This window comes from Macaca nemestrina, chromosome 9 (assembly GCF_043159975.1).
Source record: "Macaca nemestrina isolate mMacNem1 chromosome 9, mMacNem.hap1, whole genome shotgun sequence".
NCBI lineage: Eukaryota > Metazoa > Chordata > Mammalia > Primates > Cercopithecidae > Macaca > Macaca nemestrina.
In genome coordinates, this window is record NC_092133.1 from 91,490,220 (window position 1) to 91,512,361 (window position 22,142).

Sequence of the window (22,142 nt, forward strand, 5' to 3'; positions counted from 1 at the left end):
CTCTCCATGGTCATTGTTTGCATCCCTAATGGCTTCCCACCAGTGAGAAAGACAGGAAGAGTCAGAATACTTTTGCTATTATTCTCTGCTAAATTTTGGTACTAGAAGGTCACTTTACATTCTTCCCAAATTTCTAACCATACCCGATGTACTCATAAAGAATCATTTTATTTTATCAACCTCCATTATATAAACATGCTTCTTGTTCATTTATTCTCTGTACACTCTGTCTTTCTCAGTCTTCCATTTCTTGTTTTACTACTTTCTTCTTTCTTACTTTCTCATTTTCCTCAGGTCTTGGAATATCTTGAATTCAAACTAATAAATCACCTACTTTTCCGCACTCTCAATAAAGTCTGTTGCCAACATCTGATAAGACGTATAACTTTTCACCATTTCACTTCTCTTTTTTTCTGTGCTTTGCATTTAGGAAGTAATTTTCTTTGGTTATTTGAGGATATCGTTCCTCATCAGTTTAGGGAAATATTTGGTCAAATGACTCTTTAAAAAAAAAATGATTCTTACCTTCTAATTTTCCACTTATCGTGTGGAATTCTTTTTGAGGCGTAGCCTTGGGTAAACACACATCCTTCTGTGAAACAGTCTCACGGTCACTCTGTTGAAAGTAATATCAATAAATAATTTCAATGGAAAAATCCTAATAATGAAAAGTACCAAAATTTCATAATTAAAATTTTTTTTTAAAAAATTTCACTATGAAGCAGTAATCTACCTAGCACATAGATTCTCTATGAAGTGTATCCTGAAAAATATCAAAAATAATTGGGGTGACACATGCAGAGGTGAGAAGATAAAGTCTAAGCCTCTGATTTTATGTTTTCATATCATGCAATACTAATATTAAAAAAACATTGATAATACATAGTACCTCTAAATCCCAAGAATTTTCTTCCTCGTCCTTTTGTTTGGATTCTGATGGGATCATCTGATCTATAAAAGGTTAGTAACAAATACATTCATGAGAACATTTCTCTACTATAAATTTTAAAAACATATACAATTCTTTCATTCATTAATCTGTGGTTTTTCCTCTGTAGCCCGTATATTCTTTTTATCGATTACAATCACTACTTTGTAGTCAATCCATTAGAATTGAAATCTAAAACGTCAGAAATTTAACATTATATCATTCACTAGAATGCAGAAAAGTAGAATGCTGACTAACTTGCACAAAGTATTTCCTCACAAAGCAGTCATACCCTCTTCTCCCATGAAACACGGTATGTCCTATATTTGCTGTTCATTGAGAACACTTTTCTATTACCTATCATCTCTCATTTCCTTGTAAATTTTTATTTTGTAGTATATCTTAGCTCGATTGACTCAGCAAATTCTATTACACAGCTCATCAAAAAAAGATGATTTATCAACAAATAACATTTTTTAGGTGTATTAACTTTTTGATGTTAGCAAACTATATGTTCAACTCTTTTACATTTCAATACCCCATGACAGCGTATTGGGTGTCTTTTGGTTGTGTATATATTTTAGAAATATAAGCTTAAAAAGCTTTTATTGCATATAAGTTAAGAACTGCTTTAATTACAATGACGCAGTTCTTCCCTAATGCAGCAATATCTTCAGAGTCATCTTGTTACACCTTGGAGAAACAAAAGAAATGTATAGGAAAAAATAATTGCCTTAATTAACCTAACATTCCCACATGCTACAGGATAAAAATAAATGCCCACAAAAGACTTGAGGAGCTCTCAGGTCCGTGACAGAAAACGAATTTATACCAAAAATAACTCAGCAAGGTCCAAGGACCACCATCGTCAGCATTGCCTGAGAATTTATTAAAAATGCAGAATCCCAAGTCGGCTGAATCACAGTGTGAATTGTTAACAAGGTTCTCAGCTGATTTTCTATGAAATCTCCTGGTCTATATGGAGTGTATCTGACAAATTATATACATGTGTGGCTGTGCATATATGCTTACTCTCACTTATTACAAATAGAACACAACTCTCCATGGTCCAGTGTTTGCATCCCTAAGGGCTTCCCACCAGTGAGAAAGACAGGAAGAGTCAGAACACTTTTGCTGTAATTCTCTGGTACATTTTGGTACGAGAAGGTCACTTTATATTTCTCCAAATTTCTAACCATACCTGATCTTCTCGTAAAGAATCATTTCATTTTATCATCCTCCATTATATAAACCTGCTTCTTATTCCTTCATGTACTCTCTGTACACTCTGTCTTTCTCAGTCTTCATTTCCTCTTTAACTACTTTTTTCTTTCTTATTTTCTCATTTCACTAAGGTCTTGGAATATCTTGAATTCAAACTAATAAATCACGTCCTTTTCAGCACTCTCAATATAGTCTGTTACCAACACCTGATAAGACGTATAACTTTTCACCATTTCACTTCTCTTTTTTTCCATGCTTTGCATTTAGGAGGTAATTTTCTTTGGCTATTAGAGGATATCCTTCCTCATCCGTTTAGAGAAATATTTGGTCAAATGACTTTTTCAATAAAAAATGGTTCTTACCTTCTAATTTTCCACTTATCGTACGGAATTCTTTTTGAGGTGTAGCCTTGGGTAAACACACATCCTTCTGTGAAACAGTCTCACGGTCACTCTGTTAAAAGTAATATCAATAAATAATTTCAGTGGAAAAATCCTAATAATGAAGAGTATCAAAATTTCCTAATTAAAATCTTTTTAAAAAAATTTCACTATGAGGCAGTAATCTACCTAGCACATAGATTTTCTATGAAGTGTATCCTGAAAAATATCAAAAATAATTGGTGTGGCATATGCAGATGTGAGAAGATAAAGTCTAAGCCTCTGATTTTATGTTTTCATATCATGCAATACTAATATTAAAAAAAATTGATAATACATAGTACCTCTAAATCCCAAGAATTTTCTTCCTCGTCCTTTTGTTTGGATTCTGATGGGATCATCTGATCTATAAAAGGTTAATAACAGATACATTCATGAGAACATTTCTCTAATATAAATTTTAAAAACATATACAATTCTTTCATTAATTAATCTGTGGCTTTCCCTCTGTAGCCCATATATTCTTTTTATCGATTACAATCACTACTTTGTAGTCAATCCATCAGAGTTGAAATCTGAGTGTCTGAAAATTAACATTATATCATTCATTAGAATGCAGAAAAATAGAAAACTGACTAACTTGCACGAAGTATTTCCTCACAAAGCAGTCATACCCTCTTCTCCCGTGAAACACTATATGTCCTATATTTGCTGTTCATTCAGAAAACTTTTCTATTACCTATCATCTCCCATTTCTTTGTAATTTTTTATTTTGTAGTATATCTTAGCTCAATTGACTCAGCAATCTCTATTATACGGTTCAACAAAAAAGATGATTTATCAACGAATAAGGTTTTTTAGGAATATTAACTTTTTGATGTTAGTAAACTATATGTCCAACCCTTTTACATTTCAATATGCCATGATAGCATATGGCGCGTGTTTTGGCTGTGTATATGTTTTAGGAATATAAGCTTAAAAATCTTTTATTGCAAATAAATTAAGAACTGCTTTAATTACAACGACACAATTCTTCCCTAATGCAGCAATACCTTCAGAGTCAGGTTGTGACACCTTGGAGAAACATCAGAAATGTATAGGAAACAGTAATTGCCTTAAGTAACCTAATGTTCCCACATATTATAGGATAAAAATCAAGGCCCACACAAGACTTGAGCTCTCAGGCCCTTGAGACAGAAAATGAATTTATACCAAAAATAACTCAGAGCAAATCCAAGGACCATCCGCATCAGTATCACCTGAGAACTTATTAAAAATGCAGAATCCCAAGTCGGCTGAATCACAGTGTGAATTGTCAACAAGGTTCTCAGCTGATTTTCTATGAAAACTTCTGGTCTATATGGAGTGTATATGACAAATTATATACATGTATGGCCGTGCATATACGCTTAGTCTCACCTATTGCAAATAGAACACAACTCTCCATGGTCCGGTGTTTGCATCCCTAATGGCTTCCCACCACTGAGAAAGACAGGAAGAGTCAGAATACTTTTGCTGTTATTCTCTAGTAAATTTCAGTACCGGAAGGTCCGTTTATATTCTTCGCAAATTTCTAACCATATCCAATCTACTCGTAAAGAATCATTTTTTTTTATTATCCTCCATTATATAACCATGCTTCCTGTTCCTTCATGTATTCTCTGCACACTGTGTCTTTCTCAGTCTTCATTTCCTCTTTTACTACTTTCTTCTTTCTTATTTTCTCATTTTCCTCAGGTCTTGGAATATCTTAAATTCAAACTAATAATTCAGCTCCTTTTCAGCACTCTCAATATAGTCTGTTACCAACACCTGATAAGATATATAACTTTTCACCATTTCACTTCTCTTTTTTTCCATGTTTTGCATTTAAGAGGCAATTTTCTTTGGTTATTAGAGGATATCCTTCCTCGTCAGTTTAGAGAAATATTTGGTCAAATGACTCTTTAAATAAAAAATGGTTCTTACCTTCTAATTTTCCACTTATCGTATGGAATTCTTTTTGAGGTGTAGCCTTGGGTAAACACACATCCTTCTGTGAAACAGTCTCACGGTCACTCTGTTAAAAGTAATATCAATAAACAATATCAATGGAAAAATCCTTATAATAAAAAGTACCAAAATTTCCTAATTAAAATCTTTTTTAAAACATTTCACTATGATGCAATAATCTACCTAGCACATAGATTAGGTATTCTGAAAGTGTATTAAGTGTATCCTGAAAATTATCAAAAGTAACTTGGGGGTGACATATGCAGAGGTGAGAAGATAAAGTCTAAGCCTCTGATTTTATGTTTTCATATCATGCAATACTAATATTAAAAAAACATTGATAATACATAGTACCTCTAAATCCCAAGAATTTTCTTCTTCGTCCTTTTGTTTGGATTCTGATGGGATCATCTGATCTATAAAAAGTTAATCACAGATACATTGATGAGAATATTTCTCTACTATAAATTTTAAAAACAAATACAAATTTTTCATTCACGAATCTGTGGTTTTTCCTCCGTAGCCCGTATACTCTTTTTATTGATTACAATCACTACTTCTATAGTCAATCCATTAGAATTGAAATCTAAAACATCTGAAAATTAACATTATATCATTTATTAGAATGCAGAAAAATAGAAATTTGACTACCTTGTATCAATTATTTCCTCACAAAGCAGTCATACCCTCTTCTCCCGTGAAACACTGTATGTCTTTTATTGGCTGTTCATTCAGAAAACTTTACCTATCATCTCTCATTCCTTTGTAAATTTTTATTATGTAGTATATCTTAGCTCGATTGCCTCAGCAGTCTTTATTACACAGTTCGTCAAAAAATATGATTTATCAACGAATAAGATTTTTTAGGGATATTAACTTTTTGATGTTAGTAAACTATATGTCCAACGTTTTTACATTTCAATACACCATGACAGCCTATTGGGCGTGTTTTGGCTTTGTTTATGTTTTAGGAAGATAAGTTAAAAATACTTTTATTGCATATAAATTAAGAACTGCTTTAATTACAAAGATACAGTTCTTCCCTAAAGCAGCAATATCTTCAGAGTTCGCTTGTGACACCTTAGAGAAACATCAGAAATGTATAGGAAACAATAATTGCCTTAAGTAACCTAATGTTCCCACATGTTATAGGATAAAAATCAAGGCCCATAGAAAACTTGAGGAGCTCTCAGGCCCTTGAGACAGAAAATGAATTTACATCAAAAATAACTCAGAGCAAGGTCCAAGGACCACCAGCATCAGCATCGCCAGATAACTTATGAAAAATGCAGAATCCCAAGTTGGCTAAATCACAGTGTGAATTGTTAACAAGGTTTTCAGCTAATTTTCTATGAAAACTTCTGGTCTATACAAAGTGTATATGACAAATTATATACATGTGTGGCCGTGCATACATGCTTAGTCTCACCTACTGCATATAGAACACAGCTCTCCATGGTCAGGTGTTTCCATCCCTAATGGCTTCCCACCAGTGAGAAAGACAGGAAGTGTCAGAATTCCTTTGCTGTAATTCTCTGCTAAACTTTTGTACGAGAAGTTCAATTTATATTCTTCCCAGTTTCTAACATTATCCGATCTTCTCGTAAAGAATCACTTTATTTTATCATCCTCCATCACATAAACCTGTTTCTTGTTCCTTCATATACTCTCTGTACGCTCTGTCTTTCTCAGTCTTCATTTCCTCTTTTACTACTTTCTTCTTTCTTACTTTCTCATTTTCCTCAGGTCTTGGAATATCTTGAATTCAAACTAATAATTCACCTCCTTTTCAGCACTCTCAATATAGTCTGTTGCCTAGAGCTGATAAGATGTATAACATATCACCTTTTCACTTCTCTTTTTTTCCGTGCTTTGCATTTAGGAGGTAATTTTCTTTGGCTATTAGAGGATATCCTTCCTCATCAGTTTAGAGAAATATTTGGTCCAATGACTCTTTAAATAAAAAATGGTTCTTACCTTCTAATTTTCCACTTATCGTATGGAATTCTTTTTGAGGTGTAGCCTTGGGTAAACACACATCCTTCTGTGAAACAGTCTCACGGTCACTCTGTTAAAAGCAATATCAGTAAACAATTTCAATGGAAAAATCCTAATAATAGCAAGTATCAAAATTTCCTAATTAAAATCTTCTTCAAAAAAATTCACTATGAAGCAGTAATCTACCTAGCACATAAATTCTCTATTAAGCATAACCTGAAAAATATCAAAAATAACTTGGGGGTGACATATGCAGAGGTGAGAAAATAAAATCTAAGCCTCTGGTTTTATGTTTTCATATCATGCAATACTAATATTAAAAAAACATTGGTAATACATAGTACCTCTAAATCCCAAGAATTTTCTTCTTCATCCTTTTGTTTGGATTCTGATGGGATCATCTGATCTATAAAAGTTAAATGACAGATATATTCATGAGGACATTTCTCTACTATAAATTTTGAAAACATATATAAATCTTTCATTCACACATCTGTGGTTTTTCCTCGGTAGCCTGTATATTCTTTTTATCTATTCAATCACCACTTCTATAGTCAATCCATTAGAATTGAAATCTAAAAAGTCTGAAACTTAACATTATATCATTCATTAGATTGCAGAAAAATAGAAATTTGACAAACTTGTATGAATTATTTCTTCATAAAGCAGTCATACCCTCTTCTCCCGTGAAACACTGTATGTCTTTTATTGGCTGTTCATTCAGAAAACTTTACCTATCATCTCTCATTTCTCTGTAAATTTTTATTTTGTAGTATTACTCAGCATGATTGACTCAGCAATCTCTATTACAAAGTTTTCCAAAAGAGATGATTCATCACCAAATAAGATTTCTTAGAGATATTAACTTCTTGATGTTAGTAAACTATATGTCCAACCCTTTTACATTTCAATATGCCATGACAGCGTATTGGGTGTGTTTTGACTGTGTATATGTTTTAGGAAGATAAGCTTAAAAAACTTTTATTGCATATAAATTAAGAACTGCTTTAATTACAATGACACAGTTCTTCTCTAATGCAGCAATATATTCAGAGTCACCTTGTGACACCTTGGAGAAACATCAGAAATGTATAGGAAACAATAGTTGCCTTAAGTGATCTAACATTCCCACATGTTATAGGATAAAAATCAGGGCCCACACAAGACTTGAGGAGCTCTCAAACCCATGAGACAGAAAATGAATTTATATCAAAAATAACTCAGAGCAAGGTCCAAGGACCACCATCATCAGCATCACCTGAGAACTTACTAAAAATGCAGAATCCCAAGTCGGCTGAATCACAGTGTGAATTGTTAACAAAGTTCTCAGCTGATTTTCTATGAAAACTTCTGGTCTATATGGAGTGCATATGACAAATTATATACATGTGTGGCCGTGCATATATGCTTACTCTCACCTATTGCAAATAGAACACAGCTCTCCATGATCAGGTGCTTCCATCCCTAATGGCTTCCCACCAGTGAGAAAGATAGGAAAAATCAGAATACCTTTGCTGTAATTCTGTGGAATATTTTGGTACGAGAAGGTCACTTTTTATTCTTCCCAAATTTCTAACCATACCCCATCTTTTTGTAAAGAATCATTTCATTTTATCATCCTCCATTATATAAACCTGCTTCTTGTTCCTTCATGTACTCTCTGTACGCTCTATTTTCTCAGGCTTCATTTCCTCTTTTACTACTTTCTTCTTTCTTATTTTCTCATTTTCCTCAGGTCTTGGAATATCTTGAATTCAAACTAGTAATTCAACTCCTTTTCAGCGCTCTCAATATAGTCTGTTGCTAACACCTGATAAGACGTATAACTTATCACCATTCAACTTTCACTTCTCTTTTTTTCCATGCTTTGCATTTAGGAGGTAATTTTCTTTGGCTATTAGGGGATATCCTTCCTCATCAGTTTAGAGAAATATTTGGTCAAATGACATTTTCAGTAAAAAATGGTTCTTACCTTCTAATTTTCCACTTATCGTATGGAATTCTTTTTGAGGTGTAGCCTTGGGTAAACACACATCCTTCTGTGAAACAGTCTCACGGTCACTCTGTTAAAAGTAATATCAATAAATAATTTAAATGGAAAAATCCTAATAATGAAGAGTATCAAAATTTCCTTATTAAAATCGTTTTTTAAAACACAATTTCCTACTTTACAACCAATTTGACTAAAGAGCAGACACATAGAGAATCAAAACATTTTGACAGAAATCCTCATTTAACTCTCTCTACATCAAGCTTATCTTTACGTTCATGCAGCCATTAACTTGGTTACTGAGCAGGAGAAAGAAATCACATTCATGAAAAAATTCACTCTTGCATATTTCAAAAAGTATCTCTCTTAAAAATATCTAACTTATGTTGTAGTCCTCATCAAAACTAAATATGACTTTTCAAACACAATACAACACACTTGCTGCTTGCCATTATACATTTAAAATATTAAACATTTAAAATATTAAACATTTGAAGGCCAGATTTAACATTTAAAATATTCATGATTATAGAATTATTTAGTGTTAAAAATGATGCATGTCATGAAGAGAACTTTTAGAGTCTGTCATATAATATATGCACAGAATGTTGAAAAGCTGCTTTATTTTGGTAAACAGGGGCCTAAATTCAGCAACATGTTTTTGACATATCTATGCTGACAAAAAAAGTGCCTGAATAGAATGTAAATGCACTAAGAAAAAAATTATGTTATGTTTAAATGAAAGAAACAAATATTAAAGTTTTTTTGTCTAATGACAAATCAGATAAAATCTACCTGTCTGTTGACTTCCACCCTTTGCTGTTACCACCAGGCAGCAGCTGCTTGTTTGTAAGAGGTCAGATACTTTCTATGTCTTTCCACAGCTGTGACCTTAAAATACATCACTATTATTTGACGCTCATGCTGCTGCAGCTTGACTGCCACAAAGGGACTCAAGGAGTTCTATTTGTGAAAATAATTTATATTTTTTAAAAGACTAGTCAACCAATACTCTTGTTATTATAGTCCCACCAGGTTTCCTATTCCTTAGACTTGTCTTTTTCCCGAAATGTTCCCTCAGCTCTATACTGAACAATAAAGATTATGTCAATATGTTCAAGTCCCAGCCATTAACTTTTCAGGTCCCAGCTTTTAAAATACTGCAGTTTAAACTGTCTATGAATCCAATTAGAACTTTTGTACATCTAGATAAACCACAGAATCATATATTTGCCCATAACTGGACTCAGTATAATTCTTTTGCTTTTAGACAAACGTACTTCAGATCCCATGTGAATTGCTAGTGACTTCTAAGCCTTATTTTTTATACTATGCCACACTAGCTTCTTAAATTAATCCGACAAATTAGCAGAATTTCACTATGAAGTAGTAACCTACTCAGCACATAGATTCTCTATGAAGCATATTCTGAAAAATACCAAAAATAATTTGGGGATGACATATGCAGAAGTGAGAAAATAAAGTCTAAGCCTCTGATTTTGTGTTTTCATATCATGCAATACTAATATTAAGAAAACACTGATGATACATAGTACCTCTAGATCCCAAGAATTTTCTTCATTGTCCTTTTGTTTGGATTCTGATGGGATCATCTGATCTATAAAAGGTTAATCATAGATACATCCATGAGAACATTTCTCTATTATAAATTTTCAAAACATATACAAATCTGCTTTCATTCATGAATCTGTGGTTTTTCCTCTGTAGCCCGTATATTCTTTGTGTCGATTACAATCACTACTTCTATAGTCAATCCATTAGAATTGAAATCTAAAAAGTCTGAAAATTAACATTCTATCATTCATTAGAATGCAGAAAAATAGAAATCTGACTAAATTGTATGAATTATTTCTTCACAAAGCAATCATACCCTCTTCTCCTGTGAAACACAGTATGTCCTGTATTTGCTGTTCCTTCAGAAAACTTTACCTATCATCTCTCATTTCTTTGCAAATTTTTATTTTGTAGTATTACTTAGTTTGATTGACACAGCAATCTCAAGCAATCTTAAGTAATCTAACGTTCCCACATGTCTCAGGATAAAATGAAGGCCCACACAAGACTTGCAGAGCTCTCAGGCCCATGAGACAGAAAATGAATTTATACCAAAAACAACGCCCAGTTTTCTTTATCAAAAAAAAGGACAAATTACAACTATTTGAATCAGGTTAAAGAAAAAAGCAAACATGAACAACTAAAACTTAAAAAGACCGTTTCATCATTAAGGGTTCGTTTATCATTTGACATCCATCAACTGTATACCCAGTTTTAAAAAGCAAATTTGACTTGTGATCAGCATCCCCAAAGTTCACATTTCGTGCAGAGGGTCCAAGAAACTCAAATCATACTTTGGTAAGCCGCCATTTTCACTCATTTTTAGAAGTGTACCCTGGATAATTTCAGAGATCTAACATGTTGCAACACCATAGCTCTAATAATCTGTGGGTCACAGGTCAAATTGTTAGTGGAATGTATGATTCCAAAAAGAAATACTTTAAATATTGTAGTTTTAATTTCTAATAACTAAAAAATCAGCAGATAAAACTAACTTAAAGACTCTGAAATCTGCATGCTTTCATTTTTATTTATTATTAATCAGCATCAAAATTGTGCAATTAACTATGGTGTAGTCATACAATGGAATTTCATAAACAACCTAATATTTAAAAAGACACTTAACTGTGCTCTTTATGGATGTCTCTAAAAATTATAATGCAGATAAAAAAAGAATTGCTGAATATTACAATATGACACTGTACAACCATGTATGCTTTAGAAGTTGAAAAATATTTTACATATTAAATATGAACTTGCACACATGTTGTAAAATGTTTAAACATGCATAAGAATAGTTTTTAAAATAGTTTAGAATATTGCTTACTTCTAGGCAATAAACGGTAGTACTATACAAAGACTCTAAAGCCAAAGGCTTCAGAATCACAGTTTCATGAAAAAGAGTGTGTTTATCAAATATTCACAAATAAATGACTAATTACTATCCTCATCTTTACAAGGGAAAGGTACCACACGCATAAACAGACACACACAGGCACACATGCAGACACATACACACAAACACACAGAGTTCGCTAATCCGAGTTACCGATTTTCTTAGGATTCTCAAAGTGACAACACCGGAAATGAGGTAATTAATGTTAAAAAACAAGTGTTATATTAATAAAAGATGCAATCCCCGAAGTAAACCATGGAATTTGAATCAAGCTTCAAAGCACTAAACAAAAATTAGACTTTCAAAATTCACCTCCTTGAATCTGTAAGAAATACAGAAGTTCAAAATAGAAAACATTACAGTTTCAGGATACAAAAGTGGAAACACTTGAGAATAAGGCTACATGTTTTTTTTAAATATTATAAATTACTGTTCTTGTAAGATTGGGTTTTCAAACACAAATACCAGTATTGGCATTATCTAGATCAAATTTTTTTCAGCAAAGTTGAAAAAAATACAGCATTGGGGATAGAAAGACTATTATCAAAATGTCCAATATTGAAATATTCGTCTTTACATAAGTTGAAATTTACCTGCCGTCAAAGGTTGTTCCTTCTTGCATTCGAAGGCTTCATTTGGAAAAGAGTTTTGTATTTCAGTGGCAGGCTAAATGGGTTTGGAAGAACAATGATTAATCAAGAATGGATACTTCACAAAATACATAGTTAAGTCATTCAAAATGAAATTATAAAACTAAATACCTTGAAGGCAGATGACTTCTCAGGAGGCTCTAAAAAGCGAAAGAGATTTATCATCAATCATAAGTAAATATGACAAAGCCAACCACAAATGAACACAGTGAGAGTATCTAACTGAGTCCTCTTGGTCATCTTTGAGAATGAATACTTTAGATTTGGGAAGTTTTCTTTTGGTTTATTTAGGACACACACATGACAAGAATACACTGAAGAAAATATAAATATAGGTTTCACAGATCATGCAGTTAAGACTTCAAAAGCAAGATTGTGTTTCACATGTAAAAAGAATTGATATGAGAAAATAAATGTCAAAGCTGAACATGGAATGCCATACCAGGTACTTAACGAAACACACTAGAATCATTTATATTATTCTATTCATCATGTTCTTTAATACGGGCCTATCTTTGGAAAGGTACATAGTTATGATGAGAGTTCAGTTGAATGTAGAATTGACATCTCATCTGTGAAGTGTTATGAATTGATCAGCTTGGATATACACTTAGGTCATAATACTAAATATAAATATTCATTGTTTTCCATAACCATATGGTGTAATCATATGCCTATATTTCTGTATCCTCTATTTTATCCATCTGAATGCTTCTTGATCCACTCATGCAAGATGTATAAAACTCATCATGGAAATAATTTATAAGCTTTCAATATTCACATATTTATATAAAAATTAATTGCAATAGATGTATTAAACACAAATAACTTTTTATATTGTTAAGTCACCACAATATTTATTTTAAAAAGCAATCTTATTATTCAAATATAAATTCAGTAATTTTTAGTTCCCACAATTCATCTGATTTGGTGTATCATTAGTCTATAATAAATTTTTGTGGAATGGCAATTCAACACTTTCTTAAAAATAAAGTCAATGTTCTTAGTTTCAAATATATCTCATTTGGATAGCTAACATCAACAAAATATATATTTGTCATGCCTGATTGTAACAGAGAAACCTAATGAGTCACTGTGGTTCTCCCACTTCTGGTAGTCTCTGGAGTGCCCACAAACTACTTTCGGGAGTGCAAATAATCTAAATGCATCTGAAGAGAGTTCACTCAACTGGCCTTCTCAGAGGACAAAACCTGCCTACCTTCTTTCTTGTTTGTCCCCTGTTATCTGCCTAGAATGCCTCTATTAAAAAAATAAAATAAAAATCAAAAATAAAAAAAACCCTCTAACTCTGTAGAATTCTTTCCATCCAACACTGTTTCAAATTTCTTTTTCCATCACTTCCTTTCTCCTTGTTTAGTGAGAGTATCTTAAATTTACAGTTTCTGCTTTTTTATCTTTTTCTTCTTCTTCTCTGGCTAAAAGCATACTCAGAAACAAAAGGAATATAATGCTTTCTCTTGACCCTGTTATGACTTGACCATTTATTCAGTTGCTCTTCTTCCACATTTTCCCCATAAATGGCCTCTCCCCTTGCTTCTGAGAGCGAGCTCCAAGTACCACTGGTATCAGCATCGCCTGAGAACTTACTAATAGAAACTCAATTGTGCTGAATGATACTGTGTATTAATAAGGTATTCAGCTGATTTTCTAATGTTTCATAACTTTTGGTCTATACTGAGTATATATGACAAATTATATAGATGCACACCTATGCATATTTGTTAATACTCACCTATTGCAAATAAAACACAATTCTGCATGCTCAGATAATTCCATTCCTAATGCCTTCCCAGTAGTGAGAAAGACAGGAAAAGTGAGAAAACTTTAACTATAATTTTCTGACAAGTTTTGGTACTGGAAGATCATTTTATATTCTTACCATATTTCTACGCATTGTCTATCTTTTCTAGATATATATATATATATTTCCCATCTGCATTTAATAAACCTGCTTCTTCTTCCTTCATGAACTCCCTATACTCTCTCTGTCTTCCTTAGTCTTCATTCCCTTTTTTACTCCTTTTCTCTTACTTATTTCCTGACTCTCCTCATGTCTTAGAGTATTTTGGATTCAAATAATTTGGTTTCTTTTTTTTTTTTTTTTTGTACTCTCTATATATCCTGTTGCCAACTTATACAAGGAATAAAATGTAACTTACCATTTTATTCCTCTCTTTTCAATGTTATGTATTTAGTGGGTAATTTTATTTGGCTATTAGAGTATATCAGTCTTCATGCATTTAGAAAAACATATGTTTGTTAAAAGACTTTTCAAATAAAAATGGTTCTTACCTTCTACTTCTCTATTTATATGCTTCGTTACACTTTGATAAATAGACTCAGGTGTACACACTTGAATCTTTGTAGAACTCTCAAAGAGACTCTGTTAAAAGTAGTATCAATAGATAATTTCAATTTTAAAATCAAAAGAGGCATAAAATTTCCTAATTAAAATATTTTTAAACTCAATTTCTGGCTTCAAAGGCAATTTGATTTAAGGATAGGCACATATTGAAAATCACAACATTTTGATAGAAAACCTCACATATGCTATCTAGATCAAAACTTACCAGTTATCTTCATGCAGCTATTGACTCAGTTACTGAGCATGAAAAAATAAATAATATTGACAAAAATATACACTTATCTGCATATTTCAAGAAGCAACTCACTTAAAAATATCTTACTTTATCTTCCTCACCAAAAATCAAGAAGGCACATCAAACAAAATATAATACACTTGCTACCTGCCATAACACAAGTTGGAATTCAATCAGGCTGGTGGGAAAAATATTAGAGATAGTTATAGAGATAGACACAAAGCTGCTTGGAAGACTGAGAAGTTTGCACAATTTTGGTAATAGATATGGTTGAAGGCAACCTGATCTTCACCTTTAGTTAAACAAATTAAAGTAGTCATAAAGGAAGGCTGAGTAGTTTACCTAGCTAGCTAATTTACTCATATAATCTTAAGACTAACCTTTGATGTACCACAGGTGCTTAAGGGCTTTTTACTCGGGAAGTCCACAATGTCAATTACCCTCTAATGGTGTTGACTCAAGCTTTTGTTAATTAATCTTACTGAATAATTGTGAGTCTGACTAGCTGATCAGGGCCATAGTGGCAACTGTTTACAGAACTCAGCAGGGAGTCTATAAGCCACTTGGACACTCTCAGCTGGACTGACAGAGCAGAATATCTGTGTGTCAATGTACTTTATTCATCTGTCGCCGGGTCAGAGGTCTGCAAGGGACAGACTCCCTGCAGCTGGTGTTCCCTGGAAAGGAGGGCTGCCGCACATACATACTGCATTAAACATCGAAAATATTCATGATTATAGAATTATTTAGTGTTAAAAATGATGCATGGTATGAAGAGAATGTTAAGAATAAGTCATATAAAGTATACTCAGAACATTGTAGAAGCTGCTTTATTTAGGTAAACAGGGGCTTAAAATAATCAAAATGTTTTTGATAAAATGCTGACAGAAAAAGTACTTGAATAAAATGAAAAAGTACTAAGGAAAACTTATATTATGTTATGTTTAAATGAAAGCAGACAAGTATTAGAAAGTCTTTTTTTTTTTTTTTTGTCTATGGACAAATTAGATAAAGTCGACTTGTCTACTGACATCTCATTTCTGTTACCACTGTGCAGCAGGGGCTTGGATCTAAGACGTCAGTCACTTCCTGTGTCTTTCCACAGTTGTGACCTTGGACTACATCATTATTATTTGGTACTTATGTTGCTATAAGCATGGCTACCACAGATGGACTCAAAGAGTTCTATTTGTAAAAATAATTTCTACTTTTTAAAACACTACTCAAACAAATTGTTGTTATTACAGTCCCACTGGTTTCCTATTCTTTATGCATTATTTTCTCCTCAAATGTTCCTTCAGATCTCTACTGGACAATATACATATGTCAATTATTTCAAATCCAAAGCATTATCTTTTCATGTTGTACAAAACCGCAGCTTAAACTATTTTTCTATTAATCTAATTAGAACTTTTTTACATCTAGATATACCACCAAATCATATATTTGCCCAAAGGTGGATTCAGAGTAATTCTTTAGTTTTCAGCCAAACTTTCCCTCGAACTCATGTGAATTACTGGTGAATTCTAAGCTTTATTTTTTATACTATACTAAACTCGTGTCTAAAACTAATTCTGAAAATTAGTAGAATTTCACTATCAAGCAGTAATCTACTTAGCACATAGATTTTTTTTTAAGTATTTTTTTTTTTTTGGAGACAGAGTCTCACTCTGTCACCCAGGCTGGAGTGTGATGGTACAATCTCTACTCACTGCAACCTCCTCCTCCCGGGTTCAAGTAATTCTCCTGCCTCACCTTCCCAAGTAGCTGGGATTACAGGTATGTGCCACCGTGTCCAACTAATTTTGTATTTTTAGTAGAGACAGGATTTCACCATATTTACCAGGCTAGTCTCAAACTCCCAAACTCAGGTGATCCTCCCACCTTGGGCCTCCCAAAGTGCTGGCATTACAGGCATGAATTACAGTGCCCAGCCAAGTGTGTTTTTAGAAATACCAGAATTTCTTCTGAGCATATGCAGTGGTAAGAAAACCAAGTCAAAGCCTCTGATTTTGTATTTTCACATCACTCGATATTAACATTTTTAGAGAATAATAACATCAATAATATACAATACCCCAGAATCCCAAGCATTTTCTTTATCTTCCTCTTGTTTGGATTCTGTTGGGAACCTCTGATCTATAAAAGGTTAATCACAGACACATTCATAAGAACACTTTTTATTATAAATTTTTTAAACATATACAAATCTATTTTCATTCATGAATCTGTGGACTTTCTTCTGTAGCCTGTATATTCTATTGGTGGATAATAACCACCACTTCTATAGTCAATTGGTTAGAATTGCAATCTTAAAAATCTAAAAATTAACTTCATATTCATTAGAATGCAAAAGAAAAATAAAAGTTTGACTAATTTGTATTAATTATTTCTTCACAAAAGAAGTCATATTCTCTTCTCCCATGAAACCCACTATGTCAGATATTTGCTGTTCACTCAGATAATTTTAATTACCTATCATCTGTCATTTCTAAGTTTTTATTTTTTATTATTACTTAGTTTGATTAAGCAATCTTTATTACACGGTTCTTCAAAAAAGATTATTTATCAATAAGTAAGATTCTTCAAGATACTAACTTTTTGATATTAGCAAAATATACATCCAATCCTTTGAAATTTCAGTAGGCCATGACAATATATTTGATGTGAATGTGTTTTAGATAAATAAGCTTAAAGAACTTGTACTGCATATAAATTAAAAGCTACTTTAATTACAATGAGATAGTATTTCCTCAATGCAACAATATCTTCAGAATCAACTTGTGACTCCTTGGAGAAACATTAGAAACTTATAGGAAAAATGAGTGCTGTAAGTAACCTAAATTTCCAACATTTCATAGAATTAAATCAAGGTCCATGCAAGGTCCAAGGAGTACTGAGAGCCATGAGGCAGAAAACGAATATATAACAGAAATATTCTAAATGCATCTGAAGTTAATTCACTCACATTTCCTTTTCAGAAACTCTAAAGTTGCCTAGCTATCTTCTTTCTTGCCCCGTTTCCTGCCTCACAATCCCTCTTCCTTAGCCAAAATAATGTCTATATCTGTGGTCTTGATTCTTCCCACTCAACATCTTTTAAAATCAATGTTCCCAACACTTTCTTTCTCTTTGATTAGGGGTAGTATCTGACATCTGTAATTACTATTTATTTACCTTTTTTCCCCTCTGGCCAGAAACATACTCAGAAATAAAAGCAATATAATGCTTTCCCTTGACCCTGTTATGTCTTGACCTTCTATCCAACTGCCCTTCTTCCAGATTTTTCCAAAGGAAAGGCTGTTCCCTTGCTACTTAAGAGTGAGGTTCAAGGACCACCAGTATCAGCATCACTTGAGAACTTATTTAAAAATGCCAGAATCCCATGCCTGCTGAATCATAGCGTGCATTGTTAACAAGGTATTCAGCTGATTTTCTACAGTTTGAAAACTTCTGATCTATACCGAGTCTATATGACAAATTATATACATGCATGGCTGTGCAAATATGCTTATATTCACCTATTGCAGATAAAACACAACTCTCCATGGTCAGGTGCTTCCATCCCTAATGCTTCCCCACCAGTGAGAAAGACAGGAGAGACAACATTTTGCTATAATTCCCTGGCAAATTTTGGTAATGAAAGGTCACTTTCTATTCTTCAAATCTTTCTAACCATGACCTATCTTTTTCTAAAGAATTATTTTATTTTACCATCCGCCATTATATAAGCCTGCTTCTTGTTGCCTCATGTACTCCATGTATTCTCTGTCTTCCTCTGTCTTCATTTCCTCTTTTACTCCTTTGCTCAGGTCTTACAGTATATTGAATTTAAACTAATAATTCCGCTCTTTTTTTTGGCACTGTCAATATAATCTGTTGCTAACACCTGAGAAGACATATAAGTTTCACTCCTTTTGTTCTTCTATGCTATGCATTTAAAAAATAATTTTCTTTGGCTGTCAGAGTATATCAGTCCTCATGCATTTAGACAAACATTTGGCCAAATGGGGTTTTAAATTAAAAAAATTGTTCTTACCTTCTATTTTGTGATTTATTGTTTCGACATCATCTTGATATATAGCACCAGGTAAACACATATAATTCTGTCCAGCACTCTTAGAGATAATCTGTTAAAGATAATATCAATAAATAATTTGTTTATTTCATTTTTTTGTTTTTTTGAGATGAAGTCTTACAGCGTGGCTCTTTGGTGTGATCTTGGCCTACTGCCACCTCTGTCTCCCAGGTTCAAGCAATTCTCCTGCCTCAGCCTCCCAAGTAACTGGGACTATAGGCATGAGCCACCACGCCTGGCTAACTTGTTCTATTTTTAGGATAGACAGGGTTTCACCATGTTGGCCAGGCTGGTTTTGAACTCCTGATCTCAAGTGATCCGCCCGCCTCATCCTCCCAAAGCACTGGGATTACGGCGTGAGCCACATCAATAAATATTTTCAATTTTAAAATAATAAAAATGACAAGCATCAATACTTTTATTTAAAATCTTGTTTATGGACTGGGCACAATGGCTCACACCTGTAATCACAGCACTTTGGGAGGCCAAGGCGGGTGGATCACGAGGTCAAGAGATCGAGACCATATTGGCCAATTGGGTGAAACCCCATCTCTACTAAAAATACAAAAATTAGCTGGGCATGGTGGCAGGTGCCTGTAATCCCAGCTACTCAGGAGGCTGAGGCAGGAGAATTGCTGGAACCCAGGAGGTAGAGGCTGCAGTGAGCTGAGATCAGGCATTGCACTCTAGCCTGGTGACAGAGCAAGACTCCATCTCAAAAAAAAAAAAAAAAAAAAAAAAATTTCTTAAAACATATTTTTTTTTTACTTTAAAGGTAATTAGATTTAAAGCTGTTCACATATTGAACACCAAAACATTTCAAGAGGAAACCTCAAATGTGCTCTGTATATCAAACTTATCTTTTATCTTCATGTCGCTATTGACTAGGTTACTGAGCATGGAAAATAAAACATATTCAGAAAAAATTCACTCGTGTACAAAAGGAATTAAATTCAAAGTATCTGCCTTACTCTGTAGTCCTCACCAAAAATAATAGGGCATTTCAAACAGAACACAAGATGATTAAACACTTGACATATGCATAAATATAGAATTTTTGTTAAAAACTATGCAGGGCATGAAGAGAATTTTCAGAGTATGTCATACAGAGTAGGAATAGAACTCTGTAGAAATTGTTTCATTTAGGAAAACAAGGGCTTAAGATAATAAGAATAATTTTTACAAGTTTTTTGCTGATAAAGAACTGCTTGAATAAAAGGAAAGATTCAGAAGGAAAACTTTTATTTATGTTACTTTTAAATGAAAGCAAACAGTCATTAGATAAAGTATGTGATTGATTAAGACACAACTTCAGAAAAGTAGAGCAAGCCTTCATAAAAAGAGAAAAACAAAAACATGTATTCGTGAAACGTGTAACATGTGCCAGACACATATTTGCAGATTTTTCTTCACTTTAGAATAATGAGGATGATGATGATGTTGGTGGTTACCCCACTTTCTACTTCCTAGTCATTCTAGGTTAAGAACAAAATGATGAACAAATACGGTCCACTGTTCTCTCTGTTTAGAATGTCTTCCTCCTAGACTTTCATATGGCCTACGCCTCATCTTTGAGATGGAGATTAAATGGCAGTCTCAGAAAGATCTACTCTGACCACAGAATTCCACTGCCACTCCCATGCCCATGCTAATTATAAAGTTCTTCAATTTTCTCTAACCAAACATTCTCTGTTTTGTTTTTAAGAAAAAGTTATAGTGACTTATAAGTTTTTTCTATTTGTTATTCTCTTCCTACTACTACAGCATAATCCCTCATCTTGGATATTCAGAGTCTCATTGCCTAACACAGTTAGTGCTCAGAAAGAAATTACTCCAGGTCAAAACATTGAAAATCTCATCAGGAAAGTCTAACTTTCCAAACTGCTATATTTCTATGGAAAATCTGCAGTTGTAGCCTGCTGAAAGTTGCCATCCCCTTACCCAAAATTAGAAATCCACATGCCTGTTCCTACTCCCCGTTCCTGTGCTAACAATACTGCTCTCACATAAATGCCACTTTGATCATTTCATCTTACATTCGTATACAGACTTTCCAGTTTACAAAATCTTTTCACATTTGTTACAACATTATTTCATCACATGTACCTAAGAGGTAGATATGAGTACTATTTTTATTAACAAGGTTACTGGTATTTGATTAGGTTAAATGATTTTTTCCAAGTTCCCATAGATAGTAAGTGACAGAACCAAAATACAGACTTATTTTTTGACATCCACTCATTGTTGTTACCACTACGCAGCTGCTGCTTCTAAGTGGTAAGGCCATTCCTATCTCTTTCACATCCACAGCTGTGACTTTGGAATACATCATTATTATTTGATACTTACGTGGCTGCAAACATGGCTGCCACAAAGGGACTCAAAGGTTTCTATTTGTGAAAAGAATGCCTGCTTATTAAAATACTACTCAACCAAATTGTTGTTATTACAGTTTTACAGGTGTCCTATTTCTCATGTTTATCCAATTCCTGAAATGTTCTTTCAGATATATACTGGATAATCAAAATATACCAATACTTTCAAGTCCCAGGCATGATCTTTTCAAGTTCCAAGTTGAGCAAGACTAAGACTACAGTTTAAACTCTTTCTCCCTGAATCCAGTTAGAGCTTTTGTATATCTAGATATACATAGAATCATACATTTGCCCATAAATGAACGCAGATAAATTATTTAGTTTTTAGACAAATTTAACTTCAGAACTTGAATAGATTCCTGGTGCCTTCTAAGCCTTATTTTCTTTTGCACTATTCTATACTGGCTTCAAAATTAATACTGCAAATCAGCAGAATTGCACTATGCAACTGTTATCCACTTGGCACATGATTAAAAAGTACGTTCTGATAAATGCCAGAAAATAATTTCATATAGACACATGCAGAGGTGAGAAAATAAAGTCAAATCATCTTTCTATGTTTTAAGATTACTCATTACTTAAATTTTAAAATAACATCAACAACAATACACATACCTCAGAATCAGAAGGTGATTTTATATCTTCTTTTTGTCCTGATTCTGATGTGGGCATCTTATCTACAAAATGTTATTCACAGACACATATATGAGAACATTTATTACTGTAAAGTGTAAAAACATATACAAATCTATTTCCATTTATGAATATTTCAAAAATAAGAGTTAATAGCAAAAATAGAAATTCAAAATTGAAGCAGGTTCAGAAAAAAGAATTGATAGTATGAGAAAAGACAGCAGAAAGTATTTTTTTAAGTAGACATTGTTATTTGGTCTACAAAATTGTTTTCTAAATAATAGCATTTAAGCATAGAAAAA

The 22,142-nt window shown here is 33.1% G+C and overlaps 2 protein-coding genes across 2 annotated transcripts in view; both read right to left on the reverse strand.

The window, feature by feature from the left end:
* Positions 1-22,142, reverse strand: part of LOC105463240 (ankyrin repeat domain-containing protein 30B-like) — a 256,388-nt gene that overhangs the window by 193,745 nt on the left and 40,501 nt on the right. Inside the window, exons 15-27 of the mRNA XM_071068724.1 lie at positions 21,823-21,884; positions 18,794-18,884; positions 16,832-16,893; positions 14,447-14,537; positions 12,245-12,273; positions 12,077-12,149; positions 10,069-10,130; positions 8,457-8,585; positions 7,538-7,591; positions 3,745-3,888; positions 3,585-3,606; positions 2,877-2,938; positions 2,515-2,605 (exon numbers count right to left, since the gene is read on the reverse strand). Of these exons, the coding sequence (XP_070924825.1) occupies positions 2,515-2,605; positions 2,877-2,938; positions 3,585-3,606; positions 3,745-3,888; positions 7,538-7,591; positions 8,457-8,585; positions 10,069-10,130; positions 12,077-12,149; positions 12,245-12,273; positions 14,447-14,537; positions 16,832-16,893; positions 18,794-18,884; positions 21,823-21,884 (972 nt within the window). The remainder of the gene's footprint in view (positions 1-2,514; positions 2,606-2,876; positions 2,939-3,584; positions 3,607-3,744; positions 3,889-7,537; positions 7,592-8,456; positions 8,586-10,068; positions 10,131-12,076; positions 12,150-12,244; positions 12,274-14,446; positions 14,538-16,831; positions 16,894-18,793; positions 18,885-21,822; positions 21,885-22,142) is intronic.
* Positions 1,615-8,429, reverse strand: LOC139356324 (ankyrin repeat domain-containing protein 30A-like). The gene is made up of 5 exons (XM_071070080.1): positions 6,867-8,429; positions 6,502-6,592; positions 4,879-4,940; positions 2,877-4,591; positions 1,615-2,605 (listed from the first exon to the last, which is right to left on the reverse strand). The coding sequence occupies exons 1-4, from the start codon at positions 7,005-7,007 to the stop codon at positions 4,451-4,453; spliced, it is 435 nt and encodes a 144-aa protein (XP_070926181.1). The 5' UTR covers positions 7,008-8,429; the 3' UTR covers positions 1,615-2,605; positions 2,877-4,450.